The following is a 20107-nucleotide window of genomic DNA, read 5'->3' on the forward strand; positions in this document are numbered from 1 at the left end:
AGCCAGGATTCTCACATCTGATTGGACGTACGGTGGATCCGTCTCAGACCGCGCCCCCAGCCGTTTACAACGTCATCACGGAGTTTCAGTCAGAGCTGGAAGCGCGCCACCGTGTGTTTACAGTATAAATTACAACTTAGAGCCTAAAACAACACTACAAAGTTGTTTCAATAAACATTTAAAGTTGATTTAAATGGTCGATTCAAATCAAGAATTTAAATACTGAATCGAGTTGAATACCCTCAATATAATCCTTTCAAGTTTATTTATAAAGCACATTTTAAAACAATCAGAGAGGGCCAAAGTGCTGTACACTAAAATAACAATAGAACTTATTATATTGTTATTTTAGTGTGCAGCCCAAAAAAAAACGAATAGCAATAGCCAATAAAAATAACAGTAGAATGAAAGTAAAAGTCACCCAATAAGCTTAAAGTGCATCCACAATTCAAACCCTTTGACTTACAGATAGACTAAATGAGCAAGAAACAAGATAATTTAAGATAGGATTAATAGGTGAGACTTATTAATCCTTCAAGGGCAATCAAAAGAGAGAACAGGTGGGTCTTGAGTTTATATGTCACAACAGAGGGTGAGCACTGAATTGGTCTGAGGATCGAAAGGGATCTGTGGGTTGGAGGGAGGCAGAGGAACTCAGATAGGGTCCCAAGCCATGTAAAGCTTTTAAAAACAATTAAAAGAGCCATTCAATCAATCCTGTACTAGTCATAATGAACCCTTGTGTGGTGTTGGTGTTTTGGTCACTCAGCCAATGTTCGTGGGTCTGGTGGACCCACCGTATTATTCGGTTTTTCAATCAATACAGCTACATCAATATACGTAAAAATACTTAACTGATTTTAACTTTATCCCAATTACAAGCAATATAAACAGCATATATGGTTAATATTTGTCATTTACCCCTGTTAAATCACATTTATGAATAAAAGTGATTTTCATTTTTTGTGATAAAATGCAATTAAACAAAGAAACATGAATTACAATCAAGATATGATTGGAAAAAACGAATATGAAACAAGGTTTTTCATCAGTGTTGAGGTATATTTCTTGAACTTAATTAGAAATTAACCCACTCATGTCAGTCTACATGAGAAATTATTTTTGAAGAGAGAAAATCTTTTGAAGACAATGAAGGGGAAAGCTTTAGAGAATATGAAGATCATGTTTCTATCAATTCAGAGTCTGACAGTGAGTTTGAAGATGAGGATGAGATTGACCATCAGCCAGCTACATAAAAAGTTCATCTGCAGCCAGTCCCATATTCAGGCCAGGCCATCAGAAGCCAACATATGGATGTCAAAAAATGATGAAATCGCATAGCTACCAATGTAATAAGGATGCAACCAGGGCCGACACGGATAGCAGTGAATCATGTGCAGGACATCAAGCCTTCTTACGAACTTTTCATTACGTAAATCATTCTGCACTATTTTGGAGGGACAGCATGTTTTCGTAGAAAGCTGGAATGAGATGGACCAAACCCATTTATCTGCATACTTTGGGGTTATTATCCTTGCCGGAGTTTTCAAATCCAAAGGGGAATCCACAGAATCCTTGTGAGATGCAGAAATTCGCAGAAAACTTTTACATAAAATGTGCAGGAATGTGGGAGCAGAGATGCTTAAGATGTACAATTTACCACTTTACGTAGTCCTGTGTCCAGTGGACCCAAACACCATATATGTAATATAAATGTGTAGGGGGGGTGTACAGTGTACAGTCACTGAAAATATGTCATTTTATATGTTCATCACAGAAAATGAGCCAAGGCCAATGAGTCTCAGGTTGAAAAAAATATTTATCGCATAATTTTTCTTTTATCAAACATTGAAAACGGGTCCCATAGACCCGAACAACATACAAGGGTTAATAAGCCAACATCAAGTCTGCCTATTATTGCACAACATGAGTGAAGCGGAGGAAGAAGAGGCAGATCCCGTGGATGGCTCTAGTTCACCTTGGACAGAAAATCCAACGGTGGTCTCCGGTTCGACTCCATGGAGCGACAACAAAAAAAAACAACCTGGATGGACAACACCTGGACCTGTTCCCCACCGTCTAAGTGCCCCTGAGCAAGGCACTTTACTCCCCCAACACCTGCTCCCCGGGCGCCGTGCATGGATGCCCACTGCTCTGTGTGTCCTCCTGTGTTCACCAGATGGGTCAAAGGCAGAGAACAAATTTCCTCCCCTTGCATGTCGTGTGTGTGCATGTGTGTGGGACCAATAAATGTATCATCTATCTTCTTCTTCTTGACCATCGTTGCCATCTTCCAATACCACAAACGTAGAAGCAGAAGGTGTGATGATCCGAGACCTCCGGTTATTCATATGAGACCTCCGGTTCTTCATACGAGACCTCTGATTCTTCATACGAGACCTCTGATTCTTCATACGAGACCTCTGATTCTTCATATGAGACCTCTGCTTCTTCATATGAGACCTCTGATTCTTCATACGAGACCTCTGGTTCTTCATCTGAGACCTCCGGTTCCTCAACTTCGACCTCTGGTTCTTCACCTGAGACCTCTGGTTTATGGGGTGGGATTTTCGCCCACTTCCATGGTTTGAGGTAACATGTAAATCTTTTCCACCCTTTTTTGTTCTTTTTTGTCTCTGGTCTTTCATCAACTTCGACCTCTGGTTCTTCATCTGAGACCTCCGGTTCCTCAACTTCGACCTCTGGTTTTTCACCTGAGACCTCTGGTTCTTCATCTGAGACCTCTGGTTCTTCATTTGAGACCTCTGGTTCTTCATCTGAGACCTCTGGTTCTTCATCTGAGACCTCTGGTTCTTCATCTGAGACCTCTGGTTCTTCATCTGACCTTTGGGCTGATACCTTTTTTTTATCTGCAGAAGCTGCAGACTTCCTCAGCTCCATTTGAAGCTGCTCTTTGAGGTCCTGGATCTTCTTTTCATAGTCAGAGATCTTTTGTTTATCCTTGGAGACTTTCTGTTCATTCCCAGATAACTTTTGTCTATCCTTAGAGATCTTTTCTTCATACTCAGAGTTCTTTTCTTCATTATCAGATATCTCCATTTGAAGCTGCTCTTCGAGGTCCTGGATATGCTTGCGGAGGAGCTTCTCCTTGTCAAAGACAACCGGGTGGCTCTCGGCAGGCGGAGAAGGAAAGAAGGCTGATTGCTTCAGCTGGTTGTTGCAACGCTCTAGCTCTGTGATCTTTGTGTTGAGACAAAAACTCTGCCCTCTTTTTAAAGAGTGGTCCCTCTATGATCTCTTGAATGCAGGGCACATTTTGGGAGCTGGTGATGAGCGTATGAAGTAACGTTTTCAGGTTCACCTTCTCTGCTTTTTCTTCTTTGTATTTTCCCTCCACACGGTGAAGATCCTGCTGAAGCTTGTTAATACAAGCGGTTATCTCTGCACAGGGAACTCCCCCCTCAATGGTCGACACCTCACGTCTGCCTGGATGTTGTTCATCCTGGACCAAATGGTCCTGGGTGACTCTTGGAAACCTGTTCTCTGTTGCCATCTTGCTTAAGAATATAACCTCTGCTGCTTGTGTGTGGCGGTTAGCAAGTGAGTAAAGTGCAGTAGCGCCACATGGAGTACACATGATGAAGTCTTTATGATCATATGAGAGTGCACTCCAAATAAAGGATTCCAAAGATCATAGGGGTTATCTTTTAACACTCAATCATTTCCTGTCCTTTGTATTTCAATTAACAACAATCGGAAAGTTTTGATGGAATTTTTTAAAATACACAAAATTCTACATATTCAACAATTTCAACATTTTGTTGAATAAACTTAGTCATTAAAGACCTAGCTGCTAGTTAGTGAGGCAGAGGAAGAAGAGGCAGATCCAGTGGATGGCTCTAGTTCCCCTTGACGGTGGTTGAGACTTTTATTCTGGGATCTGTTGTGAACCTGCCAGAGAGGTGGCATCATGCACGGGATTTTCATATGGTCTCTTTTTCAATATTGATCCATGATTTACTGATCAGCAAATAAGAATAAATACGCAGTTTATCAAGGGGCTAAAAGTGTCATATTCAAAGCTTCTCTATCGAAGCTAATTCTCGTCTGTGCTGATCTCTCACTCTCTCTCTCTATCTCTCTCTCTCTCTCATGTTAGTTATTCAAACAGAGGAAATATGTCATTTGTCAAACTGAGATAGAAGCAGGAAATATAACAGCTACAAAGTGAAACGTTTTTCATCCAATAACTAAACAGTCTTTTGCTCACAAATAGTTTCTCATTGGTTTAGTTCCACACCTGGTTTGGTTCAGAGCTTCAGACTCAAAGAACCTTAACACTTCCCTGACTAGTGAAGAAAGTTTGAAACCTCTCCTGCAGAACAAGCCTCTCATCTGCTGCTGATCAATAATCAATAATGTCATTAAATATCATTCAAATCTGTTAAATTAAATGTGTCCGTCATCAGAAATTTATCTTTTTTGTTGTTTTTGTAGGTGATACTGCTGATCTGGGGGAGGTGTGTAAGTGCATGTGTGTGTGTGGATGTCCCTTTGTTTCAGTGTGTGTGTGTGTGTGTGTGTATAAAGATAAAGATAAGGTAGCTTTATTGTCAATTTCTTAACATGTTCAAGACATACAAGGAATCGATATGACGTTTCCCACTCTCCCACAGTGAAACATATAAAGTGCACAGGCAAAAAAGTGCAACAGATAACACAAGACATTTCTAATACTAAGTAAACATACAGATTTTTTTTAAATACAGCAGCACAAGGTTCTCTAAAGTGTAAACGTAGTGATTTCAAGTGATAACAGTGCAAAAAGTACAAAAGTACAAGAGACAGTTTGTTGCAGAGTCCTGAGTGTTTTTATTTTTTTTGGGGGGGGGGGGGATTTCAGCTTCCTGTCAGACTGGAGGATCTGGCTGTGGGGAGTGAGGGGAGAGAATTTAGCTTCCTGACAGCTTGGTGTATGAAACTATTCCTGAGTCTGGTGGTGCGACAACGGAGGCTCCTGTACCATCTTCCAGAGGAGGCTGAACAGACCCTGTGCAGGTTGGCTGGTGTTACAATCGAGGTGGCTTTCCGGGTGAGGAGGGTGGTGTGAGTGTCCAGATCCAGTCTAAAATGTCGTCCAAATCACATTATTACATCAGTAAACTCCCACAGGCTGTTTCGTCATATCAATCCTCCGTTTACATGTAAACATGGAGGCGGAACTCTGAGCTTTAGATTGACAGCTCACTCGATCCAATAGGAGCTGGCCCGACCTGTCCACAGCCCACGAGAGACAACGAGATAATGAGCATAGTTTTGTCCTTCCTAGTAATAAGCAAAACATGCACAGTACTCAGCTGACATCACAGGGAACCTTGGGATTAGTAACTTACAGCATTTTATACGTTTGCCATTTCAGTTTACATTCAATTTCCCAAAACATGTACTTACCAATAATTGTATCATCATATAAGCCTTATTTCAACCTTAACTGACCACAGCATTAAAACGCATACATACTTAAATTGGCTAATAATAACGATCCAGTCTTGTAATATATTATCTAAAAATAATTACATTGTGAATAAATAAGTAATAAATAATATAGGAAATAAAAGGATGAAATTAACAGTGCAGTGTAAGAAACTTGTAAATATTTGATAGATTTATTTATTGAGTTTGCTGAAACTTGTATCCTGTTATTTATTAATAATAAAGTTACTTTATTTATTTGGGAAGTTTAATAATGATAATATTAATGACAGCATTACTACCACTATGAGTGGTAATACTACAACTACTACTACTACTACTACTACTACTAATAATAATAATAATACTTATAATAATAATGATAATAATAATAATAATAATACTTGATTTACTTAGTGGGGTAAGATTATAAAAATACTAGCAGAAATAGCTCATTCATTCTGACTGAATGGATTTTTTTTTATAGTGAATACTATATATATGTTTTTTATTTGGTATTAAAAACTGCAGTTTGTGAGCAGCATCTGTTATAATACAATATAATAAATGCAATTTTTTTTCATGTATAATAAGTTTTTGTTATACTAAACATATGATTTCTCTTCAGAGAGAAGGTCTCAATTAGCACATGTGTTATTCACTGCATGTGTCCCTTTCTGACTTTTCATAGAGGCTCCATAGATTTCCTTTTCCTAATTTTTCCACTTCCCATGATCTACAAAGACCCTACTTGTAATGTTGCGCAAAATCCTACACCCACTCAGTCTCGGTTTCCTAAATCCAGTCGCTTCACATTCGTCATCGCAGGTTTCGACACATGTCCAGGTACAGAATCCCAGGTGGTGTTTATTGTTTAGACTGCAGGAGCGTAAAGAAAAAAACAGATGACACATTTTTTCTTTCTCTGGCAACTCGTGATGGATACAACTAGAATGATTCACTCGTAATCGTCATCATCATTCGTGCATCACAACACTGTCTCTGAGTGTCTTTTATGAATGTTCACCAAGAAAAACTGATACTAGAACATCACACCTTAAAAAAAAACAATCCCCATAGAAACACTGAGCTTTTCCCTGTTGCCCCACTGTTGCCAGGACTAAGGTGGAAAAAGAGAGGGAAACAAACACACAAGACAAGTCCAGTCTGGTCGTGATGTCCTCCCCTCCATCTGAGCTCAGCCCCACCCTACTCTTTACATTCCTCTACAAATACCCCATCTTATTACACCCGACTCTTGTACATCAGAAAACAGCATCTTCAAAACAACGCACAGGCAGCAAGAGAAAAAGATCCACCAAAAAAAACAACTTCACCTGAATTTTTTCAAGTTTTCACATCAGGTTCGAGGACGCAGGATAAAAGGTAAGCATCACTTAATTATTTTATTCAGCATGAACTCTGAGTCTGCAATAGCTTGAAGAGAGCAAGGATGAGAGGATTGTTTGAGGATTAGTTTAATATCTTTTTGTGTGCGCCGGCAAAAAGGATGAAAAAAGAATTCAAATTAACAGCTGAAAAGGGAAAAACATATTCAAGGCTTTAATTTAAACTGAGACACCCTTTTTGTCTGTGTCCCCTGTGTGAAGGGACGTGTTGATCGCACCGTCTCATGAATGATATTGATAATGTTACAACAGTTACTCTTTTAGGATGAAACTGCAGATCTATGAGGGACAGTAAAACACCATCTGATTTTAATTCCACTGACCCACATCAGATTAGTCTCTAGTGTTTAATCTGCTCTGGAAGTTTGAGATGTGGGGTGGGTCACATATGCTTGGAAGTAAGATATTTTTGTCCCGGCCTAATTCCAGCAGAGGTGGCCCTGCTGTCCCTGCCGTGTCTCGGTCATTGGCTCCTCTTTGATATTTCACATTAGGAGACTAGATTTAATAGTAATAGATAATAGTCATTTTGTTTGTGTGACATTTGTTGATTTATAAAAAGAAACAAAAAGTGTGTGTTTTCAGGTAAAATAGGATGATCTGTAAACTCTGTTGGCGGAGAACAAAAGAAAGTGATTCGGGTTTTCCCCTTTTTTTCCTTTACTCAAATTCTAAATTCAGATTTTCCTTAATAATCCGTGATTCTTTATCTTGGTTTTCAATTTGCAGATATCAAAATGCGGCGTATATCAAACTAAAGCTAACTAAAGTTATCGCACTGCATCACAAAGAAGTCTTCTGTTCCTCAGATTGACTTCGAGCTCCCTTTACTTTATTATTTGTATGAAGATTAATCGTAAAGTGACCGTTAATAAATGAGTGAGGCGGAGGTTTTGGAAGTGAGGAGATGTGAGGGAGTGGATAAGCAGGTCCTGGGCGGAGATTCAGGAGGCGAAGGCCTGTCGGGACATGAGTGTGTCTCAAAAAACATAGCCCTAAGTGACATTATCCATAGGCTTGTTGGAGGGAACAGCTTTCTGTCTTAGGAGTGGTTGTTAGTGTTCAGCTATGTGATCTCACACACACACACACACACACACACACACACACACACACACACACACACACGCACACACACACACACACCATAACGCCACAGTGACAAAAGATAAATAGCTCTTACATCCTGGATCAGTGGAAGAAATTCAACAACTCCTCCTCTGTAACAATAAGAGGGCGCACTGGAAGAACCAGAAAATAAAAGCATGAAGTGATTCTAAGGATTTTATACTATTGATATATTCATCATTAATTCACGTTTATGAACAGAAACAAACCAAAACACATCTCTTTTTTGGATTTAAAGGGATCCACCCTCCTCAGATGGCTGATGGGAGCACAAAGACAATTTGAATTACCTATTGAGTAGGCCTGAGACAACAGCCCATATTTTTATCTTTTCGCTTGTCTTTTCCAGGATGGGATCTGTCGGAGTTCATATTGTGTGTGTGGCCCTCGGGCTCCTCGGCCTGATCGGGATCATCGTGTGCTGCGCTCTCCCTCAGTGGAAGGTCACCTCTTTCACAGGATCCAACATTGTGACGGCACAGGTAGATAAAACTTCAACAACCACATGATATGAATCTTAATGATTGGGAAAAAATACATCAGACTTCATATTTTTCTGAAAGCGCAGCAGTGAATGAAACCTGGCATCAGGTCTTTTATAGGGACATTTCTCAACATGATAGAGTTTAACATTTCTGGTGCTTCCATCAGCAATGTTTAATCTGAACTACATTTAATTATCTAACTAAATGTTTCCAATTTTCCCCACTATTGTATTGTTATTATTATTCAATGTACTGTTGGGAGGTTTAATTCTAACAGTTCATCATATGTATAAGCTCATTATATATTTTGTTAGTCAGATTTTTAAACCAAAAGAGTAATATAAATAAAGTGGAGTAAAAAAGTAATGTCCTTCTCAACTGTTGTGTAGAAGAAGTAAAAATCTCTCATAAAATGGAAACACACGAGTTTAACACAAGTTACATTTAACCACCGGACATGACGAGACTGATCTCTTTCTGTGTGTGTGTGTGTGTGTGTGTGTGAGCAGAGGTCTCAGCAGGGCCTGTGGATGACCTGTGTGGTGCAGAGCACGGGCCAGCAGCAGTGCAAGAACTTTGAATCCATGCTGGTGTTGCCCTCTGACCTGCAAGCCGCCCGTGCCCTGACCATCATCGCTTGCATGGTCAGCTTCCTCAGCCTCCTCATCCTGTTCTGTGGCGCTGACTTCACCACCTGCGTCGAGAACGAAGAGGCCAAGCCCAAGATGAGCCTGGTGGCCGGGGTGGGCCTGATGCTGGCCGGTCTCCTGGTGATCATCCCCGTCAGCTGGTCGGCACATGTCACTGTGCGAGAATTCAACAATCCCATGTCGACCGGCTCTCCAAATATGGAGCTGGGAGCGTGCGTCTTTGTGGGTTGGGGGGCCGGCGTTCTGCTCCTCCTGGCTGGAGGTCTCCTGTGCTGCTTCAGCAGGCCCAAATCAGGTGGTTCAGGGGGAACGGCCAAGTACTACAGCAACAGCGCCACAGCCCCTAACAAAAACTACGTGTAGGGCCTGATGAAAGGGACTGGAGTCTGAGAGAAAGGATGGGAGGGGGATTTAGGTGGAGACAAACTGGGAAGGAGCAAAGTAGACGACACCAGGGGAGAAAAACAGAGTAAATGTGTAAATATACTGAATTCTGATAATAACTGGCTCCAGTTTATTTTTTTTTATATTCAAATGTGTCATTTTAGTTTTAATGTCCAGTGTGTAAGATTTAGGTGAAAGGGTTTCTATTGGTAGACATTTCATAAAAATAATATTTGATATTTTCACTGGTGTGTTTCATTTGAATTGAAAAAATTATTGTTTTCTTTATACTTGCATGGGCCCTTTATTTTTAATAATTTATATTAACATCAGTAGAGGGTCCTCTCTACGGAGGCTGCCATGTTTTGTGCAGTAGTTCAGACTGGACAAACTAAATACCTTTTGAGTTGTTATGAGTTGGTATGATAACTGTAGGCTTCAACAGGTTCTCTTTCATGTAGCGGCAAAATGCAACTTCACCACTAGATGTCACAAAATCCTACACACTGAACCTTTAAAGCTGTTTTATTGTTAGGTGCTGGGTTAGGCTTAAACTTTTTAACTGGAAGAAAAATACTTTACAGGCCATAGATAACAAATGAAACACAACGCTTTGTGATCATAGAAAAAAAATGTGTTAAGCTTACTGCTTTGAAATATACACTATTCTCCTTTTCTTAATTCCCAATTGTCTCGAAATGAACCAAACAAGTGGAAATTAAACCTTCAAGAGATGATGAAAATGTGTTTGTGAGAAGAAAACATGATCTGGTGTACTCAAAGATAAAAGAGGGAATTGAGCTTTTTAAATACCCTACTGGCTCATGTTTCTCACACAGTGTGGATCAACCTTTCCCCTCCTGTGATTGTCTTCAGTCTTCTGTTTCTCCTTAATAATGTTTTAATAAGCTGTAAAAATTGTTTTTAACCAAAGGCACCTAAGGAGACCTCAGGGAGCATCTGCGTCTACTTCTTTGACGACACACATTCTTAAACGGTCTTGTGATATTTCATAACTTTTTTTGAAACAATTGTTATTGCTCCCTTTGTTTTGTAAGATTGTAAGTGTGATTAAAAGTCTGCCTCATTCAAATGGGTGTATTGTGTGTTTGTTTATAAAAGAAAAAGGCAAAAATAAATCATCGAAATACAGATTTTATTTCAAACTAAATGCATATATTAAAAAAGGAATAAAACAAACAAACAATTAAACCAAATAAACAAATTCAAGCTTCAAGGCCTAAAAATGGACATTGAATAACATCTCTTGCCCTGATCTCTCCCTTTGTGTCACAAGGATCAGAAGGTAGCAACCATTCTTTCCCTCGCATTGTTTGTTCATCTGCTTGTCTCTTGATTTATTTCTCTAGTTTACTGCTTGCTCTCCAGCTCCCTAACACGCTGGGTCAGCTCCTCTACCGCTGCAGTGAGGTCCTTCACTTCCTTCCTCAAGGACTGGACCTCCTGAGAAACAGACAGAGTTGGGATGTGATGGAGACTCATTAGGCACATAAAAGTAGACAACATTGAAATATCCAGCTATTGAAAACAGCACTGAAAACATTTACTGCTAATCGTTGTTGGATGAAGTTCAGTAAAAGTTCCAGTTTTAAGTAGAATGGCACTGAGTGGAACCTCTACCAAGGGCTAACACTCGCTTTTAATTCAATCAAGCTGCACCAAATCTCACACACTCATCGTCTCTTCTACATATGCCTGATATGTCATCGAGATTTCTGAATGATTCTCTGGGAAATTGGGGAAAAACTTTTTTCCCTTGGCCCATGTTCATCAATCCACAAATTTGTCAGTGGTTTGTGCATAATCCTGCTCACAAACTACTATGAAAACATAATCCACCTTGGGGAAGGTGAAAATGTTCTGCATTAACAGAACTATTATCAGTACTAAAGTATGGAGGTAAGTAAAAGTACCCATTATACTTAAAAATAGTTCCCATTAATAAGAAAACAAAAACTTAATTTGGACAGATTGAACAACTTTATAAAAATGCAATACATTTTATTCGAATTTGAGTGGATAATTTATGTAAAACTTCAGATTACAGTTTGACCCTAATAATAAGATGGCGTATGGTTTTAAAAGTCTCACCCCGCTGTTTTCTGGTGGACCCCCAGCAGAAGCAACCGTGGTCTTCAGGAGAGTCTTGTGAACTTTGAACTCCTTGGCCTTGGTGGTTGCTACGAACCCGTCCTTTAGGGATATCAGAATGGGCTGGGCATTCTTGCCTTGAAACCACTCGTCAGCTTCGACCGAGGGCTCAGGGCCGATGGTGTCCGGGTACAGATCCTCCTGGAACAGGTCAGACTGCGCAGGTGGAGACGACAGGGTCAGACCAAAAACATGCTGAAATGAATCTGGACTAACTTTGCTTGGTTAACACTTGATTAAAAACGTTACCTTGCGTGGTACTGTCATCACTATGGGCTCACATTTCCTGTCATGGAGTTTGTAGAACCTGCAGGGGGAATTATTTGTTCAAATCACGTTCTTCACAACTCAGGTTCTTCCAAATACTGAACACACCTAGCAAAACTAAGAGTCTACACTCATGCAAAGCAGTAGACTGAGAGACTGCACAGCAATACTTTCACTACAGACAGGGAATATCAAGAAGCATCTTTTCCATTTGAAAAAAAAATCTAATTTTAAGAAGAAAATATCTAACTTTGACTATCATTAAGCAAATTTCGAATTGTAAAAGCAGATTTTGTGCATGTGCATTAATAGAAAATTTATGGGACACAAGATATAACAATGATGTGCAAATGATTCCAGCAGACGGAATGTTTTCCTTATTCTAAGAGTAATGCCACTTGTACAACTTCTTAATTGATCTAAATGCTAAAATAAGCACTGTAACTCGATCAAAAAGAATAATGCTAAAATACTGTAACTGATTGACCATGTGTTACTGGTTTTATTTATTTTTATTAGTATTAAATGTCCGGGTTTGCCTGATGTTTTGCAGGTCATAAACCATAGAAATTGGCCAATTTAAGGTGCTGGTTCTAATGTTGAGGATCACCAAATCTGCCTTGGGAGGGGTGGGGCCCGACCACAATCATAAGGATATCTCCTCTGGTGACTATGACCGTCTGTACAAGATCTTGTGACAACACATGAAGTTAATGTTGGGATATTTCAGGTTGCATCAGCTAACTGAAACACAGACAGTCATGCAGCCAACACACCTCAAAACTCTAAAATTGCTACTTTTGGTTTTATAGACACACAAACCTGGCAATTTCACATTTGTTGACCTCCAGGCCTCTCTTGGCCATGTACCCCATCCCCTTCTGGCTCTCCTTGCTGCTGTACATGGAGAGGTAGTGAACATAAGGAGCCTCGTCCGTCACCTCAAAGTACCGGATGCTGCTGTCCCCCTGTGATGGAGACATGACAAACAAGTCAGCCGTTTGTACATGTGGGTGAGACAGCCGCAGAGTGGCAACCTCATTTCTTCATCTAAAGCTAACCTTGCCACAGAGGTAGACGATGCCAGTGTCCGGGTCAAAATAAGGCATAAGGACACCGCTGCTGGTGTCCAGCTCCTGCAGGGTCAGCGCCTCGCCGAAGTTCTTCTGTGAGAAGACATTCACATACACAGAATAAGTAATCACATTACATTTAATGCAATATCCCATATAAAAACAAGTAAGGCTCGGGCAGTCTGCGGGTAAGACAAGGATTTAATGATGTGGGTTATTGCTGAGCAACACCGCCCTTAATGCTTTAATTAGGCTATTGTGAAACAGAGATGTTGTCAATATAATAAGTAAGTGCCGAGACAAATAATTATCAGTCTGAATGCACCACAAAGTACAACTGGAGAGATTTTCTCACCATATCTACGATTGAAAGTCTGATCTAAGAAGCGTTGGTTACTTTGAATTTATGAAGTGAAGGTATCAACCAGATTTAGTCAAAAGCACACAAACACTGAGGGTGGACTTCAAGTGGGAAACATATCCCTAACAGTTTTTAATAAACAATGTCTCACATGACTGTTTTCTAATTGCTGACAGGTGATAATGATCTGGAGCAGGGTCTTTTTAAGTCTGAGACTGTGGATCTCCCTTCAAGGCTTGGAAAAAGATGACCCCCCATAAGGTCACTGTAGTCACGGGAGCATGACTATTCTAATCGATCTATTCAAAATTCACCAAAAGTTAAACCAAATCTCACATTTATACTAACCACGTGATTTATTTTGAGAATTAATGTGAAACCTTTTTTTTTTTTTAAATGCTGAGATTTAGGTTTTTGTCACTCACCGGATCCCACAGCGCCACCTGCCTCTCACTCACACGACTGAAGCCCGTGGTGAGGATCTTGCCGTTGGACACGAACACCCCCCTGATCGGCCTGGAGCCCTCATGAGCCTTCTCCTTCTCCTGTTGATGTGAGCGGCACAGTCCAATTCATCACCACTCAATGCTTCTATATGGGCCCTGACAACTGCAGTAATTCTATTATCATGACTTTTATGAAACAAACTGTCAAACAAAAATAAATGATGGAAATTATTTCTTATACAGTAAGTATTAGGACTAAAACAATATTAAATGTATAGAAATATTCAGTTTCCTACTCAAAATTCAGGTTTACACAGAAATCAAAGTGATTAAAATGTTCACGTGTAGAGAGGCAGAGGGACAACCCCATTAGGAGCAGCAACACAGTGATTCTTATATCCCAATGGTGTTTTTGTTTATAATAGACCATCGAATGAACTGATCACAATATATACTCAAAAATGGAAAACATTAATAGAAAGTAAATCAGTAATTAAACATCTTTACAGAAAAAATGTCAAACATCCAAACAGTAGCTGCTTTCCAGTCATACACATTTGATAATCTGTTGTCTTTAATCATCAGACAAAAAAGATCATTGGATATGGTGAATTTCATTATTATGTGATCTTTTAGGCTTTGTGCCCTGATCATGATGACAGTTAAATGTCGTTACAGATGCTCGCCAGTAAACCTACAAAGAGGACGGTGCCCTTGCGTGGGTCCAGCACCCGCATGGTCTTGTCCTTGCAGGTGGTGAGGATCATGGAGCCGTCCCTGTTCCAGCTGGCGCTGTAGATGAGGTCGGGGTGGACCGTGTCGATCCTCACCACCGCCTCCCCACGAGCCACATTCCAGAGGATCACCACGTTATCACAGCCTGCATGGACACAGCGGTGGCAAATGGAGAGATGGGCAAGTATAATATACACTATAAACACAGTATAAGTCAAATTCAGTCTCCTTTCAGCTCATAATCTGCCTTATCTTTTACAAACAGACACAATTCAACCTGGAGCAAGCTGAGTAAACGCATCACACTCCATTTCCTTAAAGGTTCAGTGTGTAAGATTTAGTTGAAAGGGATCTATTGGCAGAAGCTGAATACAAAAAAATCATAGATTTGATTCACTAGTGTGCTTCAACTAAATTGTATAAATTGTTGTTTCTTAATCCTAGAATGGGCCTTTAGTTTATAGAGCAATGTTTGCTTCGATCACTGAGGAAAAAAGAAAAGAGCACAATGAACAGATCTAAATAAATCTTGACTGTGCAACAAATCCCTTGACATGTAAACATAAAAGCTTTATCGCAGACTTAACTAATCAAATGTTTGTTGTGTGAGCAGCAGTAAGAGAAAGATGGGTGAATATAATTTAATACAATTTACTTTCTACCATATAGACTTTGCACAAAGATGGATGACATGATGCTCCCCAAGAGTGAGGCCAAAACGTTTTGATCGCCACCTGCTGGATGGGTGCAGTGTAGGTCAGAAAACCCACCTCTTCTATGTTAGTGAATGAGACATCAGCCAAACTCAAAATAATCAGATTTTTCTCCCAGGTGGTTTCTGTCATTTTAGTTTGTTCGAGTGTTAATCTTCCGGTAAGTTTTGGTTTTGATTAGCTTTTTGATGCCACTAAAAAATGAGGTGAAACATCATGATTGACAGCTGACACTGACTCATGATTGGTTGAGTGCGTGTTTCGGCAAGACCGCGCTACCACTGCTCCATCCCCCGATCACTACTGCACAGAGTCTGGCTCCAAATGCGTAAGATGGCAGCGTTGGTATATCCGGGGTTTTTAGGTTATATTTCTGGGTCGTGGGAGGAAGAGGAGACGCGTTGTCCATCTTTTTATTCAGTCTATATTTTAATTTCAGTATAAATACATGATGATGAGATAATCCTACTCTGGCCCTGATCACATAATTCTGTGGTTCAAAATTTATTGTTTCATTGTATGTTTTTCTGTACCTGCAGCCCTCAGGTGTTACTGTAGTATTATAGTACTAGTTCAGTTCACAGTCTAACACACACACTGAGCGGTTCAAAGTCAAACTAGTGTCAAAAAGAGGGCTGATCGTTTCTCAGAATGAAGACTGTGGGTGGAGGCTGTGAGAACTTCCTGTTCCACGAAGGTGCGAGTCGCATTCAACAGAACATCTGTGAGCTTTCATATTTTTATCCTGGTTCCTCTATTGTACCGGCTATATTTCTGCACAGGAGCTCAGCGTGAATGTGTCTTTAGCAGGTTTGTGAGGATGAATCGTGGGTATTACCTGCACTCATCAGCACATTGTGGGCAGTGGGGTGCCAGCTCAGGATGCCAACACGTTTGGAGTGGCCTTCCAACTTCACCACAGGCTCTGTGAGAGAGGATGTCAGCCCCCCATCCGGGATCTCCCAGATCTATTTGTTCACAAAGATATTTGGTCATGAATCGCGGTACATCACCAGAATGGGTCATGCCATGCACTGGAAATACATCAAAAGATACATTCATGTTTGCTGTTGAAACATTGTGAAGCTTTACCATGACGCTGCAGTCCTCGGACCCGCTGGCAATGATGTTGTCATTGTGTGGACAAAACTCGATGTCCAGGACGGGACCTGTGTGGCCGCACACAGTGGGGTAAGACATGTCGATACGCCCCGTCTGCAGACAGATAAACAGCAAGAAAGATGTTGAATACGACATAAATGAAACACAAAACATACAACAATCACCAACATGGCAGCTACAAAGCAGTACAAAGAAAGAAATCATCTGGTTGGATGAAGCAGAGAAACTGCACACAACTACAGGAAGTTGATAGTTAGCTGATTTAAAAAACAACACATAGAATTATTTATTAATGTATAACATTTGGTCAGCACTTCCCAGGAGTATATAACTGATGATGTATCACAAATTTCAAAATAAACATTTGTTAGATGTTGATGAGCTTCATCAGCAGCAGCAGTGTTTGCTGCAGGTCTTAGGGTGGAGCTATTATAAAAATAATATTTTCTTTTATTTTATACATATGTAATAACTCATAACAGCCCAAATCAAATAAAAATATAGATATTCATATCCTCCTTATAAGCAGGGAAGAGAAATATTTAAGATTTAAGTAAATGAAATGGAAGACTTCTTAATCAAATTTAAGACCTTTATTTTAGGACTTTCCAATACCTGCAGAGACCTTAAACCCATCAACTTCACAAGCCTCACATTGTGACATTCCTGACCCTTGACAAGGTCACAAGGTGTGTGGCCCAGTCTCCACTTTCTTTCGAAGCATAAAAAACGGAAGACAGAAGTTGCAAAGCGCCCAACTTGCTCCATAAGAGAACTGCAGAGAAACCGTGATGATGCCACATCCTGCCCTGACTGAACTGACAACAAACTCCTAATATGGTGAAAACTTCTCAGCAGCAGAGCGAGTGACGTGTAGCAAGAGTCAATGTCGCTACTAAACTTCCTTATTCAGCTCTATGTGTGACGGTGACTGGCAGTATTCAAATTCTAAAACCTGGCCATGGTGTTACAAAAAAAAACACATCACGCCTCCCTGCATCTGAGATGATCAAAAGTAGTTATAAGTGTGAGTAAAAAAAAAAGAAGTTCTATGAGGAGTCAGAGATGATTATCTTCTTTGTGCCAATGTAGCCATGGATGTGCAATGTGAACCTTTACCTTGCCCATGGGCAGCACGATGAAGGATCCTCCGCCGCTCGCGTCCACGATCATGGCGACGAACTTGGGGTTAACGGAGCAGAAGCCGCTGTCCCAGGTCATCTGGGAGATTCGGATGTCATCGTAGCATTGGTCGGCTTTCAGAGCCTGGCCAAAGACGTGACGGAACTTACTGCTCCTCACAACCTTCCTGGACATGGTGAACTGAGACATAAAGAGAGCAACATGAGAAGAAGATTAAAAAGGAAAAGAGTTGTATGTGTTTTCAGGCCAGCTGAAGTTAGAGATTTGATCAACCGTCATTTTAATGTGAATGAAAACGGTGACCTGTAGAAGTTCCACCAATGTCACTTACCTTTTATTATCTATGAATTAATGTGGAAATAAACTGACACGCAAAAAGCTGACGACACAGTTCAAATACACGCCAGATAGAAAAAAAAAGAGGAAGAAGCAGCTTTCACAACTCCTTCCTCTCGTCTGTCTGAAACTGGCCCTCTCTCCTGCTCTACACTGCGTAAATAATTGTGCATATGCCGAACACAAGAAAAGAAGACAGCAGTGTGCAGACGACACATAAAAAATGCAATGCTGTTTTTCAAAAGTTGACTTGCACATGCTCTGTGCTTAAAATTTGCAGATCAATTTTCCCGAATCGACAGTTAGACCACATCCTTCAGATTGATCAAAACCACGAGCCCTACTGAATTCTCATTCACCCACCTCTGTGCCATCACAGGCTTGCACACTTTAAAATATGTCATTTCAACCTGCACCTTAAAACACATGTCGCAGAATGAATGAACCCTTCATCAGAGCAGGAATCGAAACTTGAATGAGTTACGTGATCAAATCCTTTCGGCATTTTAATCGCCACCTGCTGTGAAATGAACAAACCCTGCATCATAGAGCAACAGAGCCGCCAATTAAAAACACTGAATATGTCTTGCTTTACCTCCATTTGTTGATTTTACTTCCTGAACCATGCAGCCGCGCCTAATCTTAGAAGCTCGGAATCAGAAGAAGCCTGCAACAGTTTTGCTGCATGTGCATCACAAGACCTCTCCGGCTGCTCTGCTCTAATTTAATAATCCTTTATAGAGTGGGCCCTAATTTTATCAGGAGCCTAAATGCATGTAAATAATCTCTCCCTATCACTGTCTCTCTCTCTCTGTTGTGATGGGAAAGACTTCCCTCTACAAAGTAGGAAACAGCTCAAACTAGAAATAGGAGAAACTCATGTGATCGTGTGGAACAAAGACAAAATTCAAATCATATGTTCTATTACACACAAATGTATTTGTTCAGGGATGCTCTGAAGGTGTAAGACGGATGTTGCAGGCCTACCTGGGAGTTGTGCGGGGGGGCGATACAGCTGAAGGAGTTCCGGCGCGGCACCAAACACCCTGTCACCAGAATAAGGACTTAGAGTAGATGGTGTTGGTTAAAGTACATCACAGAACGACACGGAGGAAGTGAGAGTTACAAACGAAGGTGGAAGTGGGAGGTGTCTCCTCTGACATTTGGAGTTTGAAAAACTGCCGGAGGCAACGTGAAGTGAGTTTTCACGAGATCAGAATATTGTACTAACACAACTTTGCTGTAGTTCAGTCAGATACGATTGTTCAGGGGCCACATTGATGTCAGAACGACTTAATTTGAGTCATAATAAAAAGGTTAAAAGCTTCAGATGATAGTGGTGCATTGATGAGATGCACCGTGTCGGGCGGAGGGGAAGTTTAAATCTGACAGGAAAGGTTTTGATCACTACAACACGACGTCGAGACATTTGGGGAACTGCTGAGAGAACTTCATGATCACAGTTGACTTTTTTAAATTATGGTAAATGTTGGACTCGGTGTTTGGTTTTAGTATAGAGTTTGAGCCATACTCCAACTGCTGGCCTCTTTGCATTCATATGAACCGCAGAAAATCAGGTCGGCTGATTCAGTCATTTATTTTTTGACATTTCTTTTATCAAGAGCATTCCTGATTTTGCTGGAATTCAAGTCTTCTTTAAATTGCCTAACTTAATGAAGTTCAATCTTGAATTAGTGGAGACTTAATTTAATCTCCTTCAGTGGACCTATATTGATTTCCTGGAGATTTACTCTTACCTTAATCGTAGTTATTCCTTAACTAGCCTTACCGTCATCCTAACCTATCCTTAACCTTATCATTTCTTCAGCTTAAAATTCATTAAATTACATTAATGTATAACACACACACTTGTCAGTAAATAACAGATACACTAGATGCAGTTTTTAAAAAATATAGACTTCAGTTTATTGCACAATCGTTGCTGGAGGAGTGTGAGAGCCTGTCTGTTACACAGGACACTAACGATGGACAGACGGGTGAACTGTAGGAAAGGGACAAACTGTGCGTCTGTGTTCGTGCACATTCATTTGCAAGCACACATACTGGGTTACGAGGCGCTAAGGGGATGCAATCAGCATCCCCTCAGTGCAACGGGAGAAATGAACCGGACAACATACAGATTTCATGCTTGAATGGGCCTGTACACACGTGTACACACATGGTCTGGAAATGTAAATGAAAAACGCTGCAGGATGACTGCAAACCAGCAGTGACAGTTTAACCTCCTGC

The 20107-nt window shown here is 40.5% G+C and overlaps 2 protein-coding genes across 3 annotated transcripts; one reads left to right on the forward strand and one right to left on the reverse strand.

Annotated features, from left to right (window-relative positions):
* Nucleotides 1–6637: 6637 nt before the first annotated feature.
* On the forward strand, nucleotides 6638–10582 carry cldni (claudin i). The gene is made up of 3 exons (XM_053442637.1): nucleotides 6638–6819; nucleotides 8320–8452; nucleotides 8965–10582. Exons 2-3 carry the CDS (start codon nucleotides 8321–8323, stop codon nucleotides 9466–9468), a joined length of 636 nt encoding a protein of 211 aa, XP_053298612.1. The 5' UTR covers nucleotides 6638–6819; nucleotide 8320; the 3' UTR covers nucleotides 9469–10582.
* A 42-nt stretch (nucleotides 10583–10624) lies between these two features.
* coro1a (coronin, actin binding protein, 1A) lies at nucleotides 10625–19004 on the reverse strand. Of its 2 annotated transcripts, none has more exons than XM_053442633.1 (11): nucleotides 18845–19004; nucleotides 17498–17701; nucleotides 16349–16471; nucleotides 16095–16224; nucleotides 14507–14688; nucleotides 13788–13907; nucleotides 12990–13094; nucleotides 12751–12896; nucleotides 11911–11968; nucleotides 11602–11817; nucleotides 10625–10953 (listed from the first exon to the last, which is right to left on the reverse strand). In XM_053442633.1, the coding sequence occupies exons 2-11, from the start codon at nucleotides 17693–17695 to the stop codon at nucleotides 10861–10863; spliced, it is 1371 nt and encodes a 456-aa protein (XP_053298608.1). In that variant the 5' UTR covers nucleotides 17696–17701; nucleotides 18845–19004; the 3' UTR covers nucleotides 10625–10860. The 2 variants fall into 2 exon arrangements, with proteins under 2 accessions (XP_053298608.1, XP_053298609.1); XM_053442634.1 differs by lacking the exon at nucleotides 18845–19004 and adding an exon at nucleotides 17853–17993.
* Nucleotides 19005–20107: the final 1103 nt, after the last annotated feature.

This window comes from Pleuronectes platessa, chromosome 16 (genome assembly GCF_947347685.1).
Source record: "Pleuronectes platessa chromosome 16, fPlePla1.1, whole genome shotgun sequence".
Lineage (NCBI taxonomy): Eukaryota > Metazoa > Chordata > Actinopteri > Pleuronectiformes > Pleuronectidae > Pleuronectes > Pleuronectes platessa.

Excerpts from the sequence above, each read along its gene's own strand:
- coro1a (XM_053442633.1), bottom strand. The coding sequence starts at position 17,695 with ATGTCCAGGAAGGTTGTGAGGAGCAGTAAGTTCCGTCACGTCTTTGGC. Across the intron at positions 16,225-16,348 it reads CCGAGGACTGCAGCGTCATG|ATCTGGGAGATCCCGGATGG; the intron begins GTAAAGCTTCAC and ends GTGAACAAATAG. Across the intron at positions 10,954-11,601 it reads GTCCACCAGAAAACAGCGGG|GAGGTCCAGTCCTTGAGGAA; the intron begins GTGAGACTTTTA and ends TCTGTTTCTCAG.
- cldni (XM_053442637.1), top strand. The coding sequence starts at position 8,321 with ATGGGATCTGTCGGAGTTCATATTGTGTGTGTGGCCCTCGGGCTCCTC. Across the intron at positions 8,453-8,964 it reads CCAACATTGTGACGGCACAG|AGGTCTCAGCAGGGCCTGTG; the intron begins GTAGATAAAACT and ends GTGTGTGAGCAG.